General features: G+C 42.7%; 1 protein-coding gene and 1 long non-coding RNA gene across 7 annotated transcripts in view; one reads left to right on the top strand and one right to left on the bottom strand.

The window, feature by feature from the left end:
* The window catches only part of SCG5 (secretogranin V), a 55,427-nt gene that overhangs the window by 16,016 nt on the left and 12,852 nt on the right, over nt 1-26,559 (top strand). For 3 of the 6 annotated variants that reach the window (XM_061430686.1, XM_061430688.1, XM_061430685.1), the window contains exons 3-4: nt 21,681-21,830; nt 26,442-26,551. In XM_061430686.1, the coding sequence (XP_061286670.1) occupies nt 21,681-21,830; nt 26,442-26,551 (260 nt within the window). Of the gene's footprint in view, nt 1-21,680; nt 21,831-26,438; nt 26,552-26,559 lie in introns of all 6 variants that reach the window. The other 3 variants (XM_061430687.1, XM_061430683.1, XM_061430684.1) reach the window with 1 other exon arrangement.
* LOC133256010 (uncharacterized) lies at nt 4,442-13,571 on the bottom strand. Its single transcript, XR_009739075.1, has 3 exons — nt 13,125-13,571; nt 12,899-13,003; nt 4,442-4,812 (listed from the first exon to the last, which is right to left on the bottom strand). It is a non-coding gene; the product is annotated as an uncharacterized LOC133256010 (long non-coding RNA).

Raw genomic sequence — 26,559 nt, 5'->3', positions numbered from 1 at the left:
AGCTGTTTGTTTTTCTTATTCTCTGAAACATTTGTTAATAATATGTGTTTTTGTTTAGTAGATCGAGTTGTGTCTACCCACTTTCAGAGTTTGCCTTCTTCACAGCGCAGGCTCATAACTGAAGTTCCTTGTGCTTTTTAGCACTAATTGAGGGATTGGACTCTGGGAAAGGATTGGGAGAAGAGAGGAAGGGAATGCTTGTGTATAAATAATTGATTACCTAAATTATAATGAATCGAACCCTGAAGTTGGAAGCAGAAAAGAGGAGAGAATGGCTTATGTCTGAGGTCCTCAGACTCTGTGAGAGAGAAGGGAGTGCCCAAGTACCTGGTCAGAGAGTTCCTGTGATGGCCACCAGGTGGTGCTATCGGCCTGGGATGATTTTGGCGTCTGGTAGGGGAGGAAGCACAGAGTCGGACAGGACTGAAGCGACTTAGCAGCAGCAGCAGCACAGGGGATTGAGGTGATAAGGAGGCTGAGTGTCCAACACAGAGGCTTGTTGGGTGTTTGGAGTTAACCTGCCAGTGATCACAAGTTAGCCTGGTGTGTGTATGTGTTTTTATATGTGTGTACAGAAGAGGAAGGGAAGGTTAGGACTGGTTATTATTTATTTATTGAGATGTAATTCATATACCATAAAATTCACCCATCTACAGCATACACTTTGATGGTTTTCAGCATATTCTCATCACCATAATCAACTTTAGAACATTTTTATCACCCCTAGAAGAAACCCCCTTCCCCTTAGCTATCACTCCCCTCCATCTCTGGCCCCCACTCCCTCCCTTCACTTCGTATTCCCCTTTCCCAGTCCCTGGCAACCACTAATATACTTTCTGTCTGTCTGGATTTGTGTACTCTGGACACTTCATGTAACAGGATTGTACACGGGTGTTCTCTTGTGAAAGAGTTATTCTCTGGCTGTTACTACTTGTCCCAGCCAACACTACCCCAGTTGACTTTGTAGCAAGAGGCATCAGAGTAGCTGGATAGACTATTTCAAGTGCTGTGGCATTTCCAGGCCTATTAGGATAGAGAAAATGACAGACAACAGCAAGATTCTCATTTGATAGATAAACAGAATCACCTGGGAAGCTTATGGAACTAAAGATTCCTGGCTCCCAATCTCTCCCGAGGGCTTCCCACGTGGTACAGTGGAAAAGAATCTGCCTGCCAATGCAGGAGATGTGGTTCGATCCCTGAACCAGGAAGATCCACTAGAGAAGGAAAATGGCAACCCACTCCAGTATTCTTGCCTGGGAAATCCCATGGACAGAGGAGCCCAGTGGACTACTGTCCATGGGGTCGCAAGAGTTGGACACAACTTAGCAACTAACCAACAACTTCTCCAGGAATTTATATTTGGTATTTCTGGGGAGTTGAGGCTGCTGAGGATTTTTTTTTTTTTTTTGGTGCCCTAGGTGATTCCAATAATTATCTAGCTGTCGGCAGTGGGCAGTCAAGTAGTGGAGAAAAAGAAACCTGCTTTGGAATATGGAGGCATGAGACCAAAATGACCTTTTCCTGCAGACCATCTCTTTTAGCTGCAGCTTCAAATCCAGCACCTCTCGTGGGAAGGGAGCTGCACGCTTATGGTCTCCACAACCGCATGCTACAAGGCTGGTTCATGTCAGAGCGTCATCTTTGACTCGGCGTGACAAGAGTGCATTTTTGAAGGCCATCAAAAACAATGACATCAGCCTTATTTAAATACTGCTCGGCTGGCAAATAGCTTTAATGGGGTATAGCAGAAAGAACACTGAATTAGAAGCCGGAAACTTGCCAGAATTCTCCACTAAATACTCCCTGGAGCTGTTGTGAGCATCTGGTGAGAGTGGGTGAGAGGTGTGGCCCCTGGCTTAGATTAGGGAAGCGCATGACCAGAGGGGGCTTCAGAGAGCATCTTGTCCACCTGTCTTGTTTCATGGTAGAGAACACTGGTCCTGAAGTTCCTTGCTGAGGTGACGGATGTACCAGCTACAGCAGTGCAGCCAGGAGTGGAGCTGAGGGCCAGGGTCCTCTGCCACCTACTTTCCCCACTGCGTCTCACTTCACATCTCTCTCTTTGGGGATCTGAGGAATCCTATTGAGTCACCTGTCATTTTCAGAAGTGAGGAAAACCAGGCCTAATTTGTCCAGGGTTCCGGAGCTAGATGATTTATATTTGCCTTGGATAAGTAGGAGTTAAAATAATGGCAGATGAAAACTTCACGATGGCATTCATGGATGGCTTTTAAGAACAAGCCCAGAACAGATCTAAGCTTTGTGAGGCCTGAAGCTTATGTAATTTGGAAACCCTCTTTAAGACAAATAATACCAAATTACAAAATTAGGTCCAGGGCCTTGGAAGCAGTCTATGCAAACGAAAGACTTTGAATCTTCAGCTTCATTCACTTCACTGTCAGTTCACCTCTAGGGACAGTTATAGCAAGATCCCTGGTCATGTGTGTCCTGCTAGAATTTTTTTATTTGTATAATAACATATATCCTGCTTTGAACCACTTAGTTACACCAGTCTCACAAAATGGAGGCCATTCTATCAACAAATACATCTTGAGTAGCTGCTGTACATAAAGAATACTGAAGGGGGCGAATTCCCTGGTGGCCTAGTGGTTGGGATTCTGGGCTTTTACTGCTGTGGCCTGGGTTCAATCCCTGGTCAGGGAAATGAGATCCTACAAGCTGTGTGGCCAAATTAAAAAAAAAAAAAAAGAATACTGAAGGGGACAGAGGCTACGGTAAGGAGAAAGTACAGTAAGTAACGGGAACTTCCCTGGTGGCTCAGACAGTAAAGAGTCTACCTGCAATGCGGGAGACCTGGGTTCAATCCCTGGGTCAGGAAGATCCCCTGGAGAAGGAAATGGCAACCCATTCCAGTACTCTTGCCTGGAAAATCCCATGGATGGAGAAGCCTAGTAGGCTACAGAGCATGGGGTCGCAAAGAGTCGGACACGACTGAGCGACTTCACTTCACTTCACTTCACAGTAAGTAAGGTGTAAGTACAGTAAGGAGACCACAGTCTCAGGATATGCAGTTCCAAAGTATATAATAATAAATCCCGAGACCACTCTTTCTTCCCAACCGTGGGCTGGGCCAGGGATGGATGCCTACGGGATCTCAGCCTCTATTTGTGTCTTCAATTTTGGTCTCAGAGAGCCTTCTTCCTTTCACAGTCGTTCCTCTCCCTCCATCATATGGGGAACAGACATCAATATGAGTGAAACTCTTGGGGTTTTTGAATGAAAACCTTTTCATGATTTAAATGACATCTCTGTGGTTGGGCACCCCTTCCCAAGCCACTGCAAAGTCCCTTAAATCTAAAATCATTGTCTTCAAATGAATTAAAAGTACATTCATCCATCAGGGTCCCCTTTCCCTAAAACGTGCCTGATGCCATTGAGATTGTTAGAATAACATGAGTATCCTGAAAAATCTCTGTGAAGATTCTCAGGATATTTATTTCCACTTTGGTAAGAAGTGCGTGCATGCTAAGTCACTTCAGTCCTGTCTGACCCTGTGTGACCCTATGAGTGGTAGCCTGCCAGGCTTCTCTGCTCATGGGATTCTTGAGGCAAGAATACTGGAGTGATTTGTTATGCCCTCCTCAGTATCTCTTATGTCTCCTGCATTGGCAGATGGGTTCTTTACCTCTAGTGCCACCTGGGAAGCCCTTTGGTAAGACATCTGTACTCAATTCTGTTTATTTAATTGATCATATCAGCATTAACGCCTGTATTTTTTTAAAGGTGTGGGTTTTGCCACTTTCTGAGAGAAAGAACATGGTGATAGAGATATGTCTGGGTCAAGAGGGGGCCTAGGTCAGTGGAGGGTGTTTTGTGATGTTTGTTTTATTTCACTTTTTAACTGTTGCCCTTAGTTTTATTGATTTCCCTGGAGAAATGGGGAGTCAGAGATGTGAATCCCTTTAGGTAGAATCAAGCACTGTTCACATCTTACTGAATTTCCCTTTCTATTGGTGGGAGGAATGGCTGAGCCCTTGGTGTCACCTAAAGCTCACTGTGATTCTTGTGGCAGTTTTATTATTAAAAAAAAAAGCCTTCTGGAACATTAAAGCATGAAGGGACATTAAAACCTTGGGAGGAGTTACAACATTTTGAAGTGCAGGGTGGAAGGTTCTGAGCCCCTGGGTAGAGGAATGGCTGGATCCTTCTGGTGTCATAAGCAATCCCATCACTCTTGGGACCCTCCCTGTTTTGAATCATGGATTTCAAACATCCTCAAAAGCTCTTCTCTGGTAATTCCAAAACTCTTAACAAATCAATCCTAAGAAAAAATAAACAAATATGCAGAGGAGCAGAAGGATATTTAGGATATGGTTCTAATTAAAATTTTTAAGTTTTCCTTCTCAAAATCTTGTATAAGCCATTAAATATGAAAAAAACAAACCCCAGAGTAGGAAAGCAGTCAAAGCCATTACCATTAGAGATTTTGAATTTTATAACACACGAATAGTTTGTTTTTCTTCTTATTAACACCAAGAGGATCAAGTCAAGGCTGTAACTTTAAAATACTGAATGGCCGTCTATTGAATTGGGCATACATAGGGACACAGCACAGAAGGTGAAACTCCATCCTCCATCAGCATAGGAAACAGCGAGCCTGCTTGCTGTCAGACGGCTTCTAGTACAGGCACCAGAAAAGAAACGCGTCTTGTGGGCCCTCTCAAACTGCCCGAGGTAGGTTGGAGCCATCTGGATGTTTTCCTGCAGTTCCCTTGTGACGACCGAGTCTGCCAGTTACCTCTGTTGCTGTTCTGTTGGCCTTTTGGCTGTTTCTCTGTTTGGTGACACCTGAAGCCAAGGGGAAAGAAACGAACGTTTATTAAGTCCTATGTTTGTACCAGTTAATCTTCTTAATGAAGCATTACTATCAGCCCTGTTTTACAGAAAAGGAAAATGAATATTTTAAAAGGTAAAGATATCTTGTCCAGGATCACATAAGTTTTAAAGTATGGCATGCATGCATTATAAAATGACAACCACTTAACATTTGCCAGGATCCTGCAAAAACTTTACAAAGTCTATTTTATTTTTATATTTTTTTACTTTATTATTTTATTTTACTATTTTTAAAAAATATGTTTAATTTAAAAGTTTTTTTATTATTTTCATTTATTCATTTATGTTATTTATGCATTTCATTATCCTATTATCTTATTTTTTAAACTTTTTATTTTGTATTGGGGTGTAGCTGATTAACAATGTTATGCCAGTTTCAGGTGTACAGCAAAGAGACTCAGCCACACACACACATGTATCCATTTTCCCCTCAACTCCCCTCCCATCCAGGCTGCCACATAACATTGAGCAGAGCTCCATTCTAAATACAACGGTGTGTACATATCCATCCCAAACTCCATAACTATCCCTTCCCCCATCCTTTTTTATTTTATCCTCATACCAACCTCTGAAAATTGACATAATTTGTATCCGCATTTTATAGATCAAGCCATAGAGTAGTATGAGGAGCCAAGATTCAAACTCAGGTAGGCAGACTGCAGGGCCCCTACTTTTGCACAGCATACCTCACCTCCTCTAACTTGAGCTGTCCATGTAGACCCCAGCCACAGGTGGCTGCCACACACTTGACAGATGCCTGGTTTGAATTGTGATATACTCTAAATATAAGCCACACACCAGATTTTGAAGGCAATACCATAAATAAATAAAAGAATGCAAAATATCTCATCAGCCCTTCTTATTTATGAAATGATAGCAATTTGCATTTATTGGGATACATTTTTTAAAATTAAGCTTCATCTGTTCTTTATTTTTTTGAAATAAGGCTACTAGACAATTTAAAATTAACTATGTAGCTTTCATCATATTTCTGTGGTACAGCACTGCTATCTACTATTGCAAGTAAAGGAGGGGCTGTGAAATTTGTTTCTCATCAGTAGTTCTAGTTAAAATTTTGGTTAGTAGAGTGGGTGGGGAGGTTGAAGCCATTTCAAAATTTTTTTAATTGTTTTTTAAGGCTATTTTAAAATGTAAGTCTGGGTTTATGAATGAATTTGAATTATGCTTTCTTCACTCTCGGGACCATGTGTGGGTAAGAAAGACTGCCGTTTCTAAGGTTCAGAAGGAACTTGTGATCTATGATTTCAGTGTTGCATGGCTTATGTCTCTCTTGTGTCCTCCGTGGTGGGAGCTGCTTCCATTTCCACACACTTTGTGACAATCAACTTCGTGTCTCCTCCAGCATGCCAGGGGGCCCTGGCTCTGGGTATGGCACTTGGCACTTAATTTATACTAAGTAATGAAGATAGAATAAGTAGCTAAGCATTTTTTATTGGTTTTGATGTTGTCATATTATATTTTAAATTGACACTTAGTTTAAATTTCTATTTTTTAGCTATTATGGATTAACGTCTCTCTGAACATTGAGTACAAGCTTTTGTGGGGGGATATGTTTTCATTTCTGTCGGGTATATATCAATACCTAGACCTGGAACAGTTGGGTCATAGGATAGCTCTGTGGAACTGTTTGAGAAGCTGCCAGATTGTTTCCCAAAGCAGCTGCCTCCTGGTATTGATACATTCCCATCGGTAGTATGTGAGGATGTGGTTTTATTCTTAACTATTGCCAGGAAGAGATTACATGGATACAAAAGGAAGAAGTTGGGAATATTTGTGTGAGATAGGAAGACTACAGATCAGAAACACTATATACGGAACGTTTGCAGGAGATTTAGTCCAAGTGTCCCTCCTTCCTCCAACACACATACCACCTGCCCTCTCCTCCCGAGGCTAGAATTCAGAAACAATAAAAAGAAAGAAAAAAGGTAACAGCTGCTTAGAAACTCAGAAAAGAATGTCCTGCGAAGAGATCACTGTTTGTCCAAAACAAATGCTTATGCTAGCTCTTTATAAAAATGCTTAGTTACTTACGGCAGCTTTGGATGGAGAAAGGGAAATAGGGACTATATCATGCAGGTACCGATTAGTAAGACTAAGTGGGAGTGTTCTTCGTCATGGCCCAAAAGCCTTCTCTGACCCCAATTCAGTTCCTCTGTCTTAATCTACTGACAAGGGGGCTGCCATATGAAATGATTAGATTCCTGAGCCAGGTTGCTGCTCCTCTGGCCAGTGCAGAACCTCAGAAAGTTGACGACTCCAAGCAAGTGGAGTGCCAAGCCCTATCACCTCTCCCATCTCCATCCCATTCAGAATGGACCCATCATGGTCTCTGCTGCCCCTTATTCACACTTCCTTCTCAGTCTGTTCCCAGTGGCCTGCTTCCCCTGTAACACTCCTGCTTTATCAAAGAGCTTAAGTCTGGGGCAGAGGACCACCTCTTTGATCATGAGGACTTGCTGTTGATTTCACCTATTGGCTCATCCATTCAGTGCTTCCCTATTTTATGCTTCTGCAGACATCCTTCCCTGGTGGCTCAGACGGTAAAGAATTTACCTGCAAGGTAGGAGACCCAGGTTTGATCCCTGGGTGGGGAAGATCCCCTGGAGAAGGAAATGGCAACCCGCTCCAGTATTCTTGCCTGGAGGATTCCATGGACAGAGGAGCCTTGTGGGCTACAGTTCATAGGGTCACAAGGAGTTGGACATGACTGAATGAATAACACTTTTGCTTCACTTTCAGACATCCCTTATTTTCTTTTGTGTTGGAAGCTATTTCCTTGGGTGCTCAGTCTCTAACTGTGAATGTTGTAGCCATTTCCTTGGTTCTGGTTTGGCCTCTGAGGTCTTCCTTACATTGATTTCTGCCTGCCTACCTAGATCATCACTGCCATTGCCCTTTCTCCTGACCTGAGAACCTGACATAGCCTGCTTGTTTCTTTGGCTGGTACCCCAGGGGGCCGGGAACTCCTGTTAGTGAAGTCATGAACTTAAGTTAAAATAATTATCCCAGGAATTCTATAATGTGCAAAAATGTTATACAGGAGCAGAGTACCATGTGTTAATTCATACTCATTAGAGACCTCACCCACAGAAATGACACCCAGGACTTGTCACATCACTAAGAACGGAGATGTGGGGCCCGGATTTTGGACAGAGGATGTCTTCAGTAAGTGAAGTTTCAGAAAGGAAGATGTAGTTGGGAGCTTTGAGTAATTGGAGACAACAGGACTCTAGGTGGAACCAGGTGCTGGAGGCTCCAAGTTCATAGTTTGCCTTTTTTTTTTTTAAACCAATATCCTCACCTAATACCCATCCCTACTCCAATTTTGTGTTGTTGTTGTTCAGTCGCTAAGTCATGTCCAACTCTGCACCCCCATGGACTGTAGCACCCCAGGCTTCCCTGTCCTTCACTATTTACCAGAGTTTGCTCAAACTCATGTCCATTGTGTCAATGATGTCATCCAATCATCTCATCCTTTTGCACCCCCTTCTTCTCCTGGCCTCAATCTTTCCCAGCATCAGGGTCTTTTCCAATGAGTCGGCTCTTTGCATCAGGTGGCCAAAATATTATAGCGTCAGCTTCAGCATCAGTCTTTCCACTGAATATTCAGGGTTGATTTCCTTTAGGATTGACTGATTTGATCTCTTTGCAGTCCAAGGGACTCTTCAAGAGTCTTCAAGAGAACAATTTGAAAGCATCACATCTTCAGTGCTCAGCCTTCCTTATGGTCCAACTCTCATATCCATACATGATTCCTAGAAAAATCATAGCTTTAACTATATGGACCATTGTCGGCAAAGTGATGTCTCTGCTTTGTAATACACTGTCTAGATTTGTCATAGCTTTTCTTCCAAGGAGCAAGTATCTTAATTTCGTGGCTGCAGTCACCATCTGCTGTGATTTTGAATCCTGAGAAAATAAAATCTGTCACTGTTTCCACTTTTGCTCCATCCATTTGCCATGAAGTGATAGGACCAGTTTTGTTTATATGTCCCACTATTTTTTCAACATTAGTTGATACCTTAACTTAAGCTCCACTACCTCCCAATCAAGTCACATAATTTCAGCAAGAATCACAGACTACAGGTTTTAAATGACCCCAAATTGGCTCTAACCTCAGTACAAAAACATACCTGGTCTCCATACAAATTGCCAAATAGAGACTTCATTTCAGGCAGCAAATAAATTTACATGAAGGGACTGGAAATGCTACAATGTAAATTACCTGTTAAAACGATTTTTTCAAAACCCACAAAATTCACAGCTATCCTGAAAATGCCTCATTTTCAAATTAATGCATTTTACTTTAATTTGGGGTTTGAGGTGTACATGTTGGGAAGGGGCGGGGCTTGTGGCGGCTGCAGGCAAATGAGTTAAATTCACAGAATAGAATTTGAACTTTTGCAAATGAGTAAACAGCCAAAACAAACACCACTTTGGAAAAAAATACACATTTTCTCCTTTTGAAAAGCAAGCAATGCCTAAGCAAAATACCTTAAAAGTGAACTAAAAAGCTTTTCTAAAATAAACAACTCTGCTTGTGATCCTAAATTGGGACCATATGGACATGTGAAAGCTACAAATGCACTGCATTTCGACTCCGAGTTTCTGCCTTCACTGTTTGCGTGCCTCTGAGTAGATGCTGATAATGTTGCCTTTGGTCCCAAAGGAACCTGAGATTCTTAGCTCCTAGGATGAAGGAGCAAGCAGAAGAAAGAAAAGGAATGAAAACAAATGCCTTTCAAGACAAAATATCTGAACAGTGAGTTCTATTTTTGCTTCCTTGCCAGCAGGCGCAACTCAATTCAAATCTCTCCAGCACATATAGGATGATGCCAGCAAAATGGAGTGCATTTTCCAGGGACGCTGGCTACGTGGGGAAGTCCCTGTTGAGGAATCGGGCTCACACTCAGAGCATTAGGATAGCTTTAGCAAGCCGCCTGGACTAGCCCCCTGCCCTGGGGCAAATCAATGAATAAGCCAATTCAGCATAGATAGAATCATTCCTTTGTTTTTCTCAATTACCAAATGTTGTGTGCTTTGGGGTCACTTGTCATGAGTTTAGAGAATGTGAATATTGCAACATAAGTCCTCACCATTCTAAACAGCTTAAACTGAATTCCATTACTAGGGAGGAGGAGAATTGAAGACATAGCATCCATCGCTAATTGTACATGATTAGAGGCTATTTTCTCATCCTAGGGTGCGTCTTTCTTTTCTCCCACAGTGCTCATGGTCTGTTCCATGAAACTGGCACTTAAATTAGGTGTGTATTTATGTGGACATGTTTTGTTTCCTATAACTGGATAGCAAATCCTTGAGAAAGAGTTGATGCCGCCTGGTTGGGGAGGGGGCGGTGTGCTTGAAAACAATGAGTGAAGTGAGTTCAAGCATTAATTTTTTAGTTTTAAGTGAACGAGGATGCACTACTGTTTAATAATAAAGAGTTCAGCTGTTTTTGAGCCCTTGTTGCTAACTGCCCCAGGTACAGAACTGTGGGCATCAGAATGAAAAATATGTAGGATCGTGAATCTGGCCTCTGTTAATTGTGCTATTAGGAAATATTGATTGGATAATGGAAGGAGTTTACATTTATTGAGTGCTCATTACATTCCAGGCACTTAGTTATGCATTTAGCATCTTATGCCCAAGTTAAAAAGGGTTTGGGATATCATCAGATGCCTGACAACATGTGGATTTGAACCTGAACAAAGGGAAGCTATAAAGTTTCTTAATATATAAGGTGTTCTTTTTGTGTGCATGTGTGCCTAGTCGCTCTGCTGCTGCTGCTAAGTCGCTTCAGTTGTGTCCGACTCTGTGCAACCCCATAGACGGCAGCCCACCAGGCTCCCCCATCCCTGGGATTCTCCAGGCAAGAACACTGGAGTGGGTTGCCATTTCCTTCTCCAATGCATGAAAGTGAAGAGTGAAAGTGAAGTCACTCAATCATGTCCGACTCTTTGCGACTCCATGGACTGTAACCCAGCAGTCCCCTCTGATTATGGGATCTTTCAGGCAAGAATACTGGGTGGGGTTGTCATTTCCTTCTCCAGGGGATCTTTCCAACCCAGAGACTGAACCTGCATCTCCTCTGTCTCCTGCATTGCAGGCATATTCTTTACCCAGGCTTGTCTGTGGATCCTCAGTAAATGAAAATTAGTTACTTTTCACAACTACATTTGACCTTTAGGACTCTCATTTCTCACCAGGAATCAAGGCAAAAAAGGCTTTAATGCACAGAGTCAATTTTGAGAATGGATATTTACAGAAACTACTTTAAAAAATTTATTAAAGTGTAAATAAATACAGTAAATATTATAAATCAATATTGTATTCATTTTTGTACAGCAAAGTGATTCAGTTATGCATATAAATCTATTTTCTTTTCCATATTCTTTTCCATTTTGGTTTTCTCATAAGATATTGGGTATAGTTCTCTGTGGTACACAGTAGGACCTTGTTGTTTACCCTTCCTGTATATAATAGCTTGCATCTGCTAACCCCAGACTCCCAGTTCTTCTCTCCCCTACTGCTCTCCCCCCTTGGCAACCGCAAGTCTGTTCTCCATGCCTCTATGTGAGTCTGCAGAAACTACTCTTAATCATTTTCATTTCTTCCTTTGAGCCCACTGAAATTACTGGGTTTGAAGGAAGAAGAAACAAAGGTTAGACATTAAAAATTTTTTAAATCCCACCCCTTAAGTTGGCCATTTCTTTCAGGTGTTTCCCCTCTTTAATAAGGGCTAAGTTGTTTCTTTCCAGCCCTTTCTCCTTGCTTCTACTCTTTGCTCTAGTACAGACAGTCCTGTGCATTGAAACTGCCTGAATGCTATGCTGAGAAACCCAGGCATGATTGTATAGGAAGTGACAGATTACAGGCATTCTCACTTTATTGCTCTGCACAAACGATGCAGGGTTTTGTTTTACTTTTTTTTTTTTTTAAACAAATTGAAGGTTTGTAGCAACCCTGCATTGAACAAGCCGATCAGCACCATTTTCCCAACAGCATTTGCTCTTTTCTTGTCTCTGTCACATTTTGGTGACTGTCACACTGAAAGGGAAAGTGAAAGTCGCTCAGTCGTGTCCGACTCTATAGTCCATTCGATTCTCCAGGCCAGAATACTGGAGTGGGTAGCCTCTCCCTTCTCCAGGGGATCTTCCCAACCCAGGGATCAAACCCAGGTCTCCTCCATTGCAGGTGGATTCTCTACCAGCTAAACCACAAGGAAAGCCCAAGAATACTGGATTTACACTACTAGAAGCTTTTTCATTATCATATTTAGTACAGTGATCTTTTTGACCACTATGACTTTCTGGAGGCTCTGATGATGGTTGGCATTTTATAATAAAAATGTCTTTTTTTTTTTTTTTTCAAATGTGCCCTGATACCCACTCCAGTGGAGAATCCCAGGGACGGGGAGCCTGGTGGGCTGCTGTCTATGGGGTCGCACAGAGTTGGACACGACTGAAGCGACTTAGCAGCAGCAGCCCTGATACCAGTTTTTTTTTTTTTTTTAATTTTGTATTGGAGTATAGCTGGCTAACAATGTTGTGATAGTTTCAGATACACAGCAGAGAAGATCCATGATACATAGTAAGAATGTATGTATCTTCCTAATGAAGGTATGTACATTGTTTTTTTAGACATATGCTTTGCACACCTAATAGACTACAGTACGGTGTGAACATCACTTTTATATGCACTGGGAAACCAAAACATTTGTGTGACTGGTTTCATTGTGATATTTACTTGATGGCGGTGGTCTGGAACCAAGCCCACCACATCCCCAAGGCCTGCCTAGCGTCCTCCAAGTTGAGAAGGGATGGCACTTTTTGTAAAAGTGTGTGTGTTTACAGGTTGTGAGGTAAACACCACAAACCTTCAGGGCCAGCCAGCCCTTCCTCATTAAGGCCCCCTGGGTCCCCTCACGTCCAGCCGGTACTGCCCTGTCACAGGGTCCACACCTGCTCTGCAGCCTCAGAAACCACTCTCAGGCACCCTGCCCGCCTCACTTTACCTTCTTCCTCAGCTCCTGGGGGAGAATGCCCAGGTGACTCAATGGTAAAGAATCCATCTGCCAGTGCAGGAGAGGTGGGTTCCATCCCTGGGTGGGGAAGATCCCCTGGAGGAGGAAGTGGCAACCCATTTCAGTATTCTTGCCTGGGAAGTCCCATGGACAGAGGAGCCTGGCGGGCCACAAGCCATAGGGTTGCAAAGAGTCAGACACGACTGAGCACTTACACCTCAGAAATGTCAGCCCCGCCGGGGCCTTTGTTGTCTCCACTTTCTCTCCTCTTTCTCTGCTGCCCCCTCCTTTGCACCTTTGAAGGGAGAAACACAGGAGGGCTACACTCATTGGAATCACCTGACTGCTTCAGTCTCCCAGACTGTGAACAAAAGGAAAGCTGGTCATTGCTTTATAAATGATGTATGGAGACACGCGGAGGAATGAAGGCCCAGACCGCAGGGTATTTTTAGCGTCTGCTGTTTGTGGTAACATAAGTGAAAACTGCTGGATGCCTTCCCTTCAGCTGAATGGCTGGTATTCAGGCGAGTGTGCCCGCTGCCTGCCAGACTCTCCTCACGGAACTCCCTCTTTATGAGGTGGGTGACTGGCTCCTTGGCACCAGGCTGCCCCACCACAATTCTCCTTTATTGCCCAGTCGCATGGCTCCCCAGGGGCCCCAGCGTGGGGCTGCGGGTGAGACTGCTGGCCGCGAGCTTGTCAGGGTGTTACCAGATTGCAAAGCAGAGTCTGCAGGGCAGGGGCTGTGTCTGGTTGCTCTAAACCTTCTGGCATGAGGCTGGCACTCAGACACGCAGGAACCACGATGGTGAGGCCTGTGGCTGGCACCCCATCTCAGAGTCATTCTGCTGGTGCCTGGCTCGAGTAGGATGTCGACCCCCACTGGTCGCTGACACTCTGGAGCCTCAGAGTGAGATAGAAAATATGAGAGAGGCCTCTTTTATGCCGACAGGTCATTCTACCAATGATTGCTCTCCAGCTAATCTTTGCAAAGGGTCCAGATGGGCTGCCTGAGGCCCCATGGGGGCATGGAAACAGCCCTGGGATCCCAGGCTGCAAATAGCACTGACTGGCTGAGCAGCTTTAGGCAAGTAAAGGTCTCCCAGGACTCACTGCTCACAGTTATGAGTAGTAACTCTTGTCCTACTGACCTCACTAAAAGTTTTTAATAAAGATATTAAAGTAGTCTGAAACAATTGAAACCATAATGTTACAAAAAGGCAGGGGAGTGGTGCAGTCCCTGTTTATTGTCTTCATTTCTGACCAAACTTGACGTCTATCAAAACCATCCCCCTCGGACCCCAGCTCTTGCATCATGGGGTGACCTGTGGGGCTCCACTTATTCCCTGAGAGGACATTGCTTATTCCACGAGAACATACCTTCATGCTTCATGAGCGAGGTCTTTGCTTCCAGTCCCTACAGGATTAGTTTGAATGAAGAAGGGTGCAGTGGGCTCCTTTTCTTGTGAAATGTGTGAGAGTGCCTCTATAAGTGGAATAAAACCATCTGTAAAGGGACTTCAGCTAGTTATAGTTCCCTTATCTGAAACCTTAAGTGACTTTCAAAAAGCCTCTCAGCGGCCACACTGAATGTCACAAACTCCACGAACCAAGATGGTCATGCCAAGGTTCTCGGTGCTAATGTACTCTTAGTTTGCATCTAATTTGAGTAAGTCTGGCTCTCCTTTTCTAGCCCTTGATACTGAATGTATGGTTAATGGAGCAATAGCATCAACATCACCTGGGGGCTTGTTGGAAATGCAGTGTCAGGTCCGTCCCTCGTTTGTTGAGCAGAGTCTACATTTTGACAGGATCCTCAAGTCATGCATATGTGTGTGGTAAAGCAAATTAGAAGACAAGACTTGCAGGACCTAGACCCGCTATTTATTTATGCACTGTACTTTATTATGAAAAGGATTGAGGATGACTAGGATTAATAGCTTACAAAGAAGGAGAAGACAAAGAACTTTAAAAGCCCTAGCAGCTGGGACCACTTATTACAGTTGTATTACTGTATACATTTTAATGCTCTGAGAACACACTGCTACAGCACTGTAGAGTCACGGATATTCCCAATAATAGTCCCAAAGTATCAAGAAGAGGTAAGGTCATATTCCGAAGTTGCTGTTCATAGAAGCAAAAGGGCTTAACATTTATTTGGCAAGAATGAAATATTTTCAATCTATTCTAGAGACATTTGTGGAGTGATATGGCCATGATGGAAACAGATAAATAAAGCATCATCACCAGATAGAATTAATTAATTAATTGCCTGAAATAATTTAAAAGCTGTAGTGAAAGATCCCATCTTTAACCAATGGCATTATTTTCCCAAATAAAGGGGCCTCTAGATTTTGGAAACTTCATGTGAAATGGAGCAGGACCCCCATGGTCCCTCCCACCACCCCACCCCCACCATGACCTCTGCCTGCCTTTTGTCTGTGGAAAACTTTAGTCAAGGGATAAGTTTAATCAGAGAAATGAGAACTTGCAGAAACAAAGGAAAACAGTCAACGGAGACCAAATAATAATAACGTAGTCATTCAGCATAGTCAAGGACCTTTATTTCTTTCTCAAGGGCTGTAGATAATATTCTGAGCCATATCCTGTGAGCTGTCTTATAGATACTAAAACATCAGGTGGAGAAGTTAACTACATGATGACCAGACTGTACCCAGGACATGAGTTGCTACAATTCTAGGAGCTGGCCTCAAAGAAATGGGAACAAATGGACCCTGGAACTGAAGGTTAACTGTCCCTGAAGCAATCAAGATGACACTGGTCAGAGCACCGATGACCAATTTGAAGATGACTGTCAGATCAGAGATGACTGTGCTGTTTCTGCATGTAGCCCCCTCCTTCTGTCTGTCAAAGCTCGTGCCCCACTAGTTGCCAGTTGGGGGGCAGTCGGCCTTTGGACAGATGTCCCGCCCCCAGCCCCCACCCCTGGTTGCCAGCATCTGAAATGAAGCAAACTTCCCTTTCCACCAACCTGGCATGTTTATTGCTTTTGGGCAGTGAGCAGCCAGATCCCCTCCTCACCTGTCAGTGGCGCATGGACTCTTGACTCATCTCTCCCTTCTGTACTGTTTGAGATTTCTCTTATTTCTGCTTGTGTTGTGGCTGCTCCACCCCAATCTGTGTCACCTCTCCCCTGAGTGTCAGCAGTAGTGTGTTATGAAGGCTTCTTAACTTCCCTCCGGTCAACCTTTGTACAGTGGCCTTCAGAAAGATGCTTGAGTACAGTGGATCTGGGGTAGAGGGCTGGGATTTTTAAAAATTCCACAAGTGATTCTGATGTGCACCCTTGGTGGGAAAGAGGGTTTTAAACTATCGATAAATTAATGCTCTACACAACATCCTATTATTATATCACTCTTCTTCCCATACAGCTTTGGTTGCTGTTTGTTATTATATCACTTCATAATTTTCTGCTTGGTGTTGGCTGTCTCCCCTTCTATCTAGCTCCTCCCTTCCAAGCAGTGCTCATCACAGATGCTCAAATATTCCTTGCTCTCACCTACCTCTGTGCCCTACGTGTGGCTTTTCCTTCACTACCAATAAGGATGGATCCTGCCTTTCCTGCTTCAACTCACGTGTCACCTCTTCCATGGAAGTTTTCCTGGAAGGTTCCCTATTTCCTGAATTTCCACATCATTTATAATACCATAATGAATTTTATCAAGGAATGTATCTTATCATGGACCACTGGCTTGTTGTTTTGGTGCTAAACAACCAACTAGAATGAATAACTAAGTAGGCAGCAGGAATCCTGTCTTTCACATTTGTATTTTCTATGGCCCAGAGCATAATCATTGGTACGTTGCTTCTTGCAGGCAATCCTTCACGTCGTAGATCTAGGTTAGATATTGCTTCTCTGCATACCTGTGACACCTCACTGTAACCCTGTCACATCATAACTCCGCATCTTCAATGTATTTCCTTTCTTTTTATTGAGGTATAGTTAATTTGCAACGTTGCGTTAGGTTCAAGTGTACAGCAAAGTGATTCAGTTATATATATATATCAGAGAAGGCAATGGCACCCCACTCCAGTACTCTTGCCTGGAAAATCCCATGGACGGAGGAGCCTGGTAGGCTGCAGTCCATGGGGTCTCGAAGAGTCGGACACGACTGAGCAACTTCGCTTTCACTTTTCACTTTCATGCATTGGAGAAGGAAATGGCAACCCACTCCAGTGTTCTTGCCTGGACAATCCCAGGGATGGGGGAGCCTGGTGGGCTTCCGTCTATGGGGTCGCACAGAGTCAGACACGACTGAAGCGACTTAGGAGCAGCATGTATATATATATATATATATATATATATATATATATATATATATATACACACACACACGCACACACTTTTTCAGATTCCTTTCTATTACAGGTTATTACAAAATATTGAGCATAGTTTCTTGTGCTATAGCGTAGGTCCTCGTGGTGTACCTATTTTACATACTGTAGTGCGTATGTGTTAATCCCAAATTCCTAATTCCTCTCTCCCCTCCTCCTGCTCTCCCTCTTGGTCACTGTTAGTTTGTTTTCCATGTGTGTGAGTCTACTTCTGTTTTGTAAGTAAGTTCACTTGTATCATTAAATGTGTGTTTCATTATGTATCCCTTACAAAACTGTAAACTCTGTAAGAGCAGGGGTCATATTTACCTGGTTCATCATTGACCCTCTAGTCCATGTCTTGATGGTCATATATACTCAAGAAATATTTTTTTAAGCTGACTGAATAATAATTTTAAAATATGTTTGGTTTTTAGAGACAAATGGATCAGATAGTATCCATGGCATCCTAACAGTTTGATTGACTTGGTTTCAGGCGCAAAATAGAACAGCATAATCTAAACATTATACTGAACCAGTTAACTAGCATTTGATTGTATACTCAAGTATATAATTTTCTAGTTATTTTCTATACGTGGTTAGTTTTCTTGGCTGGCTTCCCTGATGGCTCAGGTAGTAAAGAATCTGCCTGCGAGATGTGGGAGACCTGGGTTTGATCAACCCAGGTTTTATCCCTGGGTTGGGAAGATTTCTTGGACAAGGGAATGGCAACCAACTCTAGTATTCTTGCCTAGAGAATTCCATGGACAGAGGAGCCTGGCAGGCTACAGTCCGTGGGGTCACAAAGAGTCAGACACAGCTGAACAACTAACACTTTCACTTTCTTATCTATAAAATTCAAGCTCTTGGAGAACAAAGGATAGCATTAAAATTTTTTTTTTTTATTTTGTACTGTGGTATAGTCGATTAACAATGTTGTGATAGTTCCAGTTGAAGAGCAAAGGGATTCAGCCATACATATATATGTATCCCTTCTTCCCCAAACTCCCCTCCACCCATCCAGGTGCAAAAGATAGAATTTTTTTTTTTTAAATTTCCATCTAACTCTCATAGTTGCTCAGTGAGTATTTCTTGATTTGATGTAATTAAATGCAGTTTTAAAAGAGCCTGTGTTATATCTGCCTGGTGCTAAACATCTGTTGCTCCCTAACAAGTGTGCCATTCATTCTAATGGCACTGGTGCACAGAGGTAAACAGAGCCTTGGCAGGCCTTCCAGAAAGGAAACTGTGTTTGCTTCCTTCATTAATTACTAGTGGAGCATTAAGACATGCATCTCCCTGAAGCCAAGTTGGATAATTCCTGGCACTTAAGCCTAGGGTGCTTTCAAAAGTTGAGACATGTATGGACACACCAGAAGGCATGCCCTATAGCAATCACCAAGGTGACTCTAATGCCAAGATGGTATAAAGCCTCAGATATATCAATACCAAGCATACTGGTCTGTCTCTCTAAATTTTTGTGGGTCTTTCTTGGGTTAATGTGAGATAATAAATGTGAATTTCTAGAATGTCTCTGAAGGCAGGCACCTCAGTATGAATTGGAAAAATCTTCATAGAGATACAGAAAGTTTAAAAATAAAATGATCAAAGGTTCACCGAACAAAACAGCAGAATGAAACTGGCAAGGCTAATAGCAGAAATATGTGTCAAGATATGATTTGTCAATTGTTAATTTTACCAGTTAATGACAATTAAAATGAAGAATTTATACTCTTGGACATAGCAATTAGCATAGCATCAAAATGCTAAAGCAGAAACAATAAGAAATAAAAGATACTGACAGACACTTATTGGTAGTAATAAATTTTAACACAGCCACCAGATTATGATAGATAAAATATGAATAAGGTCATAAAAGAATGTGATTAATACTGTTGGATAATTGGCTATATTTAGGTATTTATGGGTTATATAAGAGTCTGGAAATTGACATACATTATATTTAAGGAAGGGGCTTCCTGGGTGGTGCAGAGGTAAAGAATCTGCCTTCCAATGCAAGAGGTGCAGGAGACAGAATTCGATCCCAGGGCTGGGAAAATCCCCTAGAGAAGGAAATGGCAACCCACTCCAGTATTCCTGCCTGGAGAATCCCACGCACTGAGGAGCCTAGCAGGCTACAGTCCATAGGGTCGCAAAGAGTCAGACATGACTGAGCGACGGAGCACAAGCAGGATATTTAAGTAAAGCAAGTTATACAACATGAACGTACTTGTTCTTATTCACTGCTGTGCCTTGGTGTTCAGAGCAGGCTTGGTATCTACGGGGCAACTAAATATTTGTTGAAGGGATGAAATATGTAGAGAAGGACAGAATCACTGAGCAAGTGCTGATAGGGTAATTGGTTAATTATTTTACATGCCCTAAAACACACAGTGTATATATATCAGAGTTAACTTTTTTCTTTTTTTGGAAGTATAGTTGACTTGCAATATTATATTAGTTTCAGGTGCACAACCTAGTGATTCCATATCTTCATAGATTACATGCCATACAAATTGATTACAATGCTATTGACTGTATTCCGTGTGCTGTATATTGCATACCTTTGACTTATTTTATAACTGCAGTCTGTGTGATTCCCTTCCTCTACTTTCATTCAACCCCTTGCCACCCCCATTCCCCTCTGGCAACTATTAGTTTGCTCTCTGTATCTGAATCTGTTTCTATTTTGTTATTTTTTTCATTTGTTTTGTTTCTGAGATATCATATATAGGTGAGAGCATATAGGATTTCACTTAGTTTAATACCCTCCGGGTGCATCTATGTTGTCATATGGCTGAGTAATATTCCACTGACTGACGTTCTCTCTCTCTCTCTCTCTCTCTCTATATATATATACACACGTATATACACACACACATCTTCTTTATCCATTCATCTGTTGATTCATTCAGTTGCTTTCATATCTTGGCTATTGTAAATAATGCTGCAATGAATATTGGACTGCATATTTCTTTTTGAATTAGTGTTTTCATTTTCTTTGGATAAATACCCAGGAGTTGAATTGCTCGATCACATGGCAGTTCTGGTTTTCATTTTTTCAGGAACCTCAACAGTGGCTGTACCAAAGAGTTAATTTTAAAAATAGAAAACTGAAATATCTAAATACTGATAATACCTTTGCGAAGGGCCAATAGTTTAGTAAGTTTAGAAGGTGAGAGGAGATCTTGAAGGATAACAACAACAAACCTACATAAGTTTTAAAAACGTATGTTAGCAAACTATTACAAATATATCCAGAAGTCAGTCAGACAACATGGAAAGTGTTGGCAGGAAATGTAATGGCCAAAGACTTGATACCTTTATTATGTAAAATGTCCTTGAAAGTTGATAAGAGAAACACTAAAATTCCAAGAGCATAAACAGACAACTCACAGAAAAGAAATTAAATCGGGTAAACAAACATGGAAAAAAATCGACTGAGCTAGAAATCAAAGACATTCAAAAGGAAACAGTACTTTTTCTAAAAGCCTTTAAAATTAGCAAAGAAAACATAAAACTTTATTTTTGTAAAACCCAATACTGGTTAAGATGTATAAATATAGAATTCTCAGATTTTGTTGATATTTTATAAATTGGTACCTCCTTTCTGGAAAACAGCTTGGCAATATAATATAAAGAGTCATAAAAATATTTATAGCCTTTGACCCAGTAATTTGACTTCTGGGAATCTTTTCTGAGGAAAACTAATCCAAAATATGGAAAAAATTAAATGCCTAAGAGCAAATTGGGAAACACTAAACATCCCACAATGGGGGAATGATTAATATGTTGTGGTGGAATCACTGGATTGAAGACTACATGGTCATTTATAATCATGGGGATAGAGACCGTGCAGCCACATGCTTTAATAGTAAATGAAAAATAAACAAATGGATAGAAAAAGATGCACAGGGAAGAAAAAACTGAAATAAATACCCCCAATTTTAAGTGGTTGATCTAGAATGGGAGAAAGTCAAATATTTTTTTCATCTCCCTTCTATTGGTAATTGGTTGTCATTCAGGCTGTTCTTTTATCTGGATGCCAGTTGCACCCTTTTCTCTTCCCTGAGCCCCGTGCCCAACTTGCAAAGCCCAGCTCTTCTATGTCAGTGCCACTCAAGCTCCAACTTGTCCAAAAGTCCTCCCGTCCTCTCAGCCTAATGGAACTCTCCCTTTCCTCTGTTCCAAGTACTGTATTTTAACATGTCCAGCATAGCACATATATAGTGTGCCCTGAGTGGAAATGATCTTTGTGCAGTTTGTGCCTGTTTCCACAATGAAAATTTTAACCCCCTAAGGGGCAGGAACTATTGTATTTCCTTTTCTCTCTCCACAGCATAGAACACAGTACTTTGCTTGTATGGTATGCCTGAATAAATAGAAGTTGAAATGAATGGCATTGCCCTGAAATGATCTACTTTTGGTTTCCTGGCAGGTGGAGCTCATGAAGGTCTGCAACACTTGGGTCCCTTTGGCAACATCCCAAACATCGTAGCAGAGTTGACCGGTGACAACATTCCTAAGGACTTCAGTGAGGACCAGGGCTACCCAGACCCTCCAAACCCCTGTCCCGTTGGAAAAACAGGTAGTGGGCATTAGTGGGCATGCTCCTGGGTTCCTGTGAAAGGTAGGAGCTTTTGGAGGAAATTAAAAATGCTAACGTTGGCCACATATGTTCGGAGAAATAGTATTTCTAGTCCCATGAGCCCCTGTGAATTTATTTGTAGGTGGATTGGAAAAGGAAATTGATTCTAGAACTCTTGGTGAGTTCTGGTGTTCAGATATACCTGCAGAGGACTCTCCTGCCAAGGCTTCATCTTCTCTCTCCCTCTTTGGGAATTGATGCTCTTTTCTGCATGTGCTTCATTTTTTAATAAAAGAGAGGGTTTTCTCTTTTTTCCTCTCTTCTTTGATACAGTTGCTGCCCACTTTGGAACTTGTTTCCTTTGTGGATGATCCATGTCCATTTGTTTTCCTCACTTCTCGTGACAGTTGACATTCCAACTGTGTTGTAACCAGTGAGCATCTATCCTGAAGTATTTCTTTGGGAGTTGGGGGGTGGCATGAGAGAGAGGGGACCCAGGAGGGTACGTTGGTTAAGGAAGTAGGTTGAAACCTTCCTTGCTGTTCATGTATTGCTCCCAATTTTCTACCCCCCAGTGCCAAAGAGGATGAATGGTGAGTGAGCTTCACTTATGCTGGGCTTTGAGCAGCTTATTTTGCTGGTTCAGAGGAGTTGCTCTAGACAGAGGACTACCTGAATTCAAACCTCTGGTCAGGAGATGTGACCTCGAACAAGTTAATAAACTACTTGCATCTCAGCTTCCTTATTTGCAAAATGGGGGTTATTGGGGAGTTAAATGAAATTATCCATGTTAAGCATTTGGCACATCACCTCACACAGAGTAAGGACTGATTAAATATCATCCAGATTGTAAATAGCTTTGCCACTGGTAAGCAACCAGAGTAGTCTTTTCCCTCCAGCCCAATAATAATAATGTCAGTATTTATTGGGCTTCCCTGATGGCTCAGATGGTAAAGAATCTACCTGCAGTGCAGGAGGCCTGGGTTCGATCCCTAGGTCCGGAAGATCCCTGGAGAAGGAAACAGCAGCCCACTCCAGTATTCTTGCCTGGAGAATTCCACGGACAGAGGAACCTGGCGGGCTACATGGGGTCGCAAACAGTCGGATACGACTGAATGACGAACACTACACTTAGTATTTATTATCCTTACTTTACATATAATGAACCTGAAGCTTCCGAAATAGCTTGCTCAAGGTTATTCATGTAACAAGTAGCTGAGCCAAGACTCAAACTTGGGTCTATCTGATTCAGGACCATGGACCCAACCACGAAGACACGCTGCCTTGCTCTGAAAATTCTGCCAGTGTCGGTACCTCAGCTTTTCTTAAACACAATACAGGCTCTCTTCGAAAGACGATCCCTCTGAAAGATAGTCCTCTTTTCATTTATGGTGAGGTCTTTGTTTCCCATGGGGGACAGAGCCTCCATCCTGGGATGGGACAACCAAAATAGTTGGACATGGCCAAGCCAGTGTGGGGATGCTGGCCCAGGATAGGAAAACCTAAATGACTGCACAGAACCAGTGATTCAGCCACTTTTCACTTGATTGTGAGGCTTTGGATGAGCAGGAAGAAAGACCACTTTGGAGTCTGAAGAATAACAGTCTCCATGGGGATTTGGTTAAACTGATTCAATATCATATCGGACAATAGTTCTTAAAATGTAGCCCTGGCAGTATCAGCGTTACCTGGAGACTTATTTGAAATGCAGATGTTCACCTCTATTCCAGAGCTATTGATTTAGAAACCCTGGGGGTAAAAAATAAAAAAGTAAAATGTTAGTTGCTTAGTTGTGTCCAACTCTTTGTGACCCCATGAACTGTAGGGAGCCCAGCAGGCTCCTCTGTCCACTGAAACAGAAACCCTGGGGGTAGGAGGCAGAAATCTGTATTCTAAGCGGCCTTTCCTGTGATTCTGGAGGATCCTGAAATTTGGAGAACTGCTGTTAGAGGAGAACGGAAAGAGAGGCAGAGTTTGCGCCAACAGATCTGCCATCTAGTCCTCATTGCAGTCTGTCAGTTTACCTCCTTGGGCCTCAGTTTCTTCATCTGTAAAATGAAGACATAGTCAGTGCCTTAAAAAAACATTCAGTGTAGTCCTAGCTAATCCTTGAAACAAGTAATACAGAGATCTATGTAATCAAGCCCTAATCAGTAGCTCTTAGGAGCTCTGAGATGGAGCAATCCTGGCTGGCTGAAAGAGTTGGATAAAAACCTAGCTCCCAGGCCCTTTCTTGTCTGCCGTTATCTTCCCCTTCCCTCCCTGCCTTTTCATTAAGCTAACATACTTCTCCTTCTTTGTTCTATCATAATCTGCATTCTACAAAAACCTCACTTGCTAAATTTAGCCATTTTTTGTAAGAAATTGCTTGAGACATGCCTCATTGAGAATCATGACACCGCATAATCCAACCATCCAAGAATAACCTTCACTTCCCTCCCCAAGCCACACTCACCTCTGAATCATGGCTCACTCAGCCCGGTAGAGCAGCAAACAGAACTCACAGTCTGTCCTGGTCTTCAGGGATGTGAATTCCAGGGAGCATTTTCAGGCTCCAGACACCTTGGGTTCCCAGAGCCACAGGGCTCTATCTCTGCATCTCAGTTTGGGCCCACTCAGAGGTACCTGAGAAACAATTAGGAAGAGGTTGTAAAGCTGCCATGTGCAGACTGCCTGACCTCTTTTGCTTTGCTCTCCCTTTCCTCCATGTTAATTGCTCTAGATGAAGAAATCAGATAACCAGTTCAGTGAGAAGTGGGGAGCCATGTTAGAGTCACATTAGGGTCTTTTCCAAATGCTAGTGCTTTCCTCACAAGCTTCATGCTGCTAAGGACTGAGATACTGGATGCTGAAAGCTGCTGGTAGGCGTCAGAGCGCTCTCAAGAGACCAGACTACCTGCCTGATTGCGTTAGACCGCTTTTAGCATTGACTTTGATGCTTCACTCTCCCTTTGAAAGGAAGTCTCTTTCATTTCCCTGCTGCTGCTGCCGCTAAGTCGCTTCAGTTGTGTCCGACTCTGTGCAACCCCATAGACGGAAGCCCACCAGGCTCCCCCATCCCTGGGATTGTCCAGGCAAGAACACTGGAGTGGGTTGCCATTTCCTTCTCCAATGCATGAAAGTGAATAGTGAAAGGGAAGTCGCTCAGTCGTGTCCAACTCTTAGCGACCCCATGGACTATAGCCTACCAGGCTCCTCCATCCATGGGATTTTCCAGGCAAGAGTACTGGAGTGGGGTGCCATTGCCTTCTCCGTTCATTTCCCTAGTTAGTAGTAGTTTAGTTGCTAAGTCGTGTCTGACTCTTGCAACCCCATGGACTGTAGCCTGCTAGGCTCCTCTGTCCATGGGATTCTCCAGGCAAGAATACTGGAGTGGGGTGCCATTTTCATTTCCCTAGTCCTGCACAAACCACCCTCCCAACCTCCCCTCCCCTAAAGCTGTTGTCTATAAAGCACATTAGAGACAGGAAAAAAAGGACTCCGTTTCAGAGCACTGTGACTTGTAATGACGGGGCTTAGGTAAAAGCAGCAGTCAAGAGGGATAACCTTTTTCTGTGTTTGAATGGAAGACTTGCTTTATTTCAAAGAGCACTGATAATATGAACTGTCATTTAAAGAGAGATGGTGAGAAGGGAACTAAAACATAGAGGAAACCTATTATGTGCCAGATGCTCTCTATATGATCATCTCTATTCTCCATAGCTACTCTCAAAGGTAAGGATTTGATTATTCCCATCTCATAGGTGAATAAATGGACTTAGGCTAAGTTAACTCTCCCAAGGAACTAAACCCATCTATCAATCATGACCTAAGATTTGAACCCTGAGCTCAGGTCTATGTTTCTGACTCCAGACTTACCCAGTTACCACTACAACACACACCATCAAGTTCTGTCTAATAATTATTTTTCTTATATAATGGACTTTCTCCAAGAAGCCAAAATCATTTCTAAAGAGCCACCCAAGAGAACACAGAGTAAGTCATGTGGAATGGAAGTATATCAGTAAAGGAAATAATTGCTGTTATGACAGACAAAAAATAACACTGGCTTAACACAATAGAAGCTTATTTCTTATTTGTGTGAAGTCCTGCCAGAGGTGGGTGAGGGTGTTGTGGAGGTGGATGGTTCAGCAACCCAGACTGTCATCTTTCATCTTTACACTTGACATCCACAGTTGCCCTGGTCGGCAACGTGTAGCAAGCAGACCAACAGATGCTGGGGGTGAGGGTGGGCTTGGGAGAGCGAGAGAGGGGGTCCTCTAGAGGGTTTTTATGGACCAGGCTTGGAGGTGGAATACATCACTTCTGCCCACATTCCATCAGCACAAATCCAGGCATATGACTCCACCTGATTGCATAGCAAGGATGGGAAATTAGCCATGTGCCGACGGGGAATGGGAAGTGGGTTTGGTGAGCAGCCAACCATTCTCTGACATGGGTAGGAGAGGAATGGGAATCTGGGATGAGCAAATCCCAGAAGTATATTGATTTAGAATGACTGATGTGAATACATTCTGACCTTTGGATGTCTAGTTGTTTTTAATAAATTAACTCTTAGAATAACAATAGATACTTGGCTGTTCCTCAAAAACCTTTTGTTGTTTGCAGTAGATGATGGATGTCTAGAAAACACCCCTGACACAGCAGAGTTCAGTCGAGAATTCCAGTTACACCAGCACCTTTTTGATCCAGAACATGACTATCCAGGCTTGGGCAAGTGGGTAAGTCC

This window comes from Bos javanicus, chromosome 10 (genome assembly GCF_032452875.1).
Source record: "Bos javanicus breed banteng chromosome 10, ARS-OSU_banteng_1.0, whole genome shotgun sequence".
NCBI lineage: Eukaryota > Metazoa > Chordata > Mammalia > Artiodactyla > Bovidae > Bos > Bos javanicus.
Note: the sequence above shows the minus strand (reverse complement) of the source record. Positions and strands in the feature narration are given on the sequence as shown.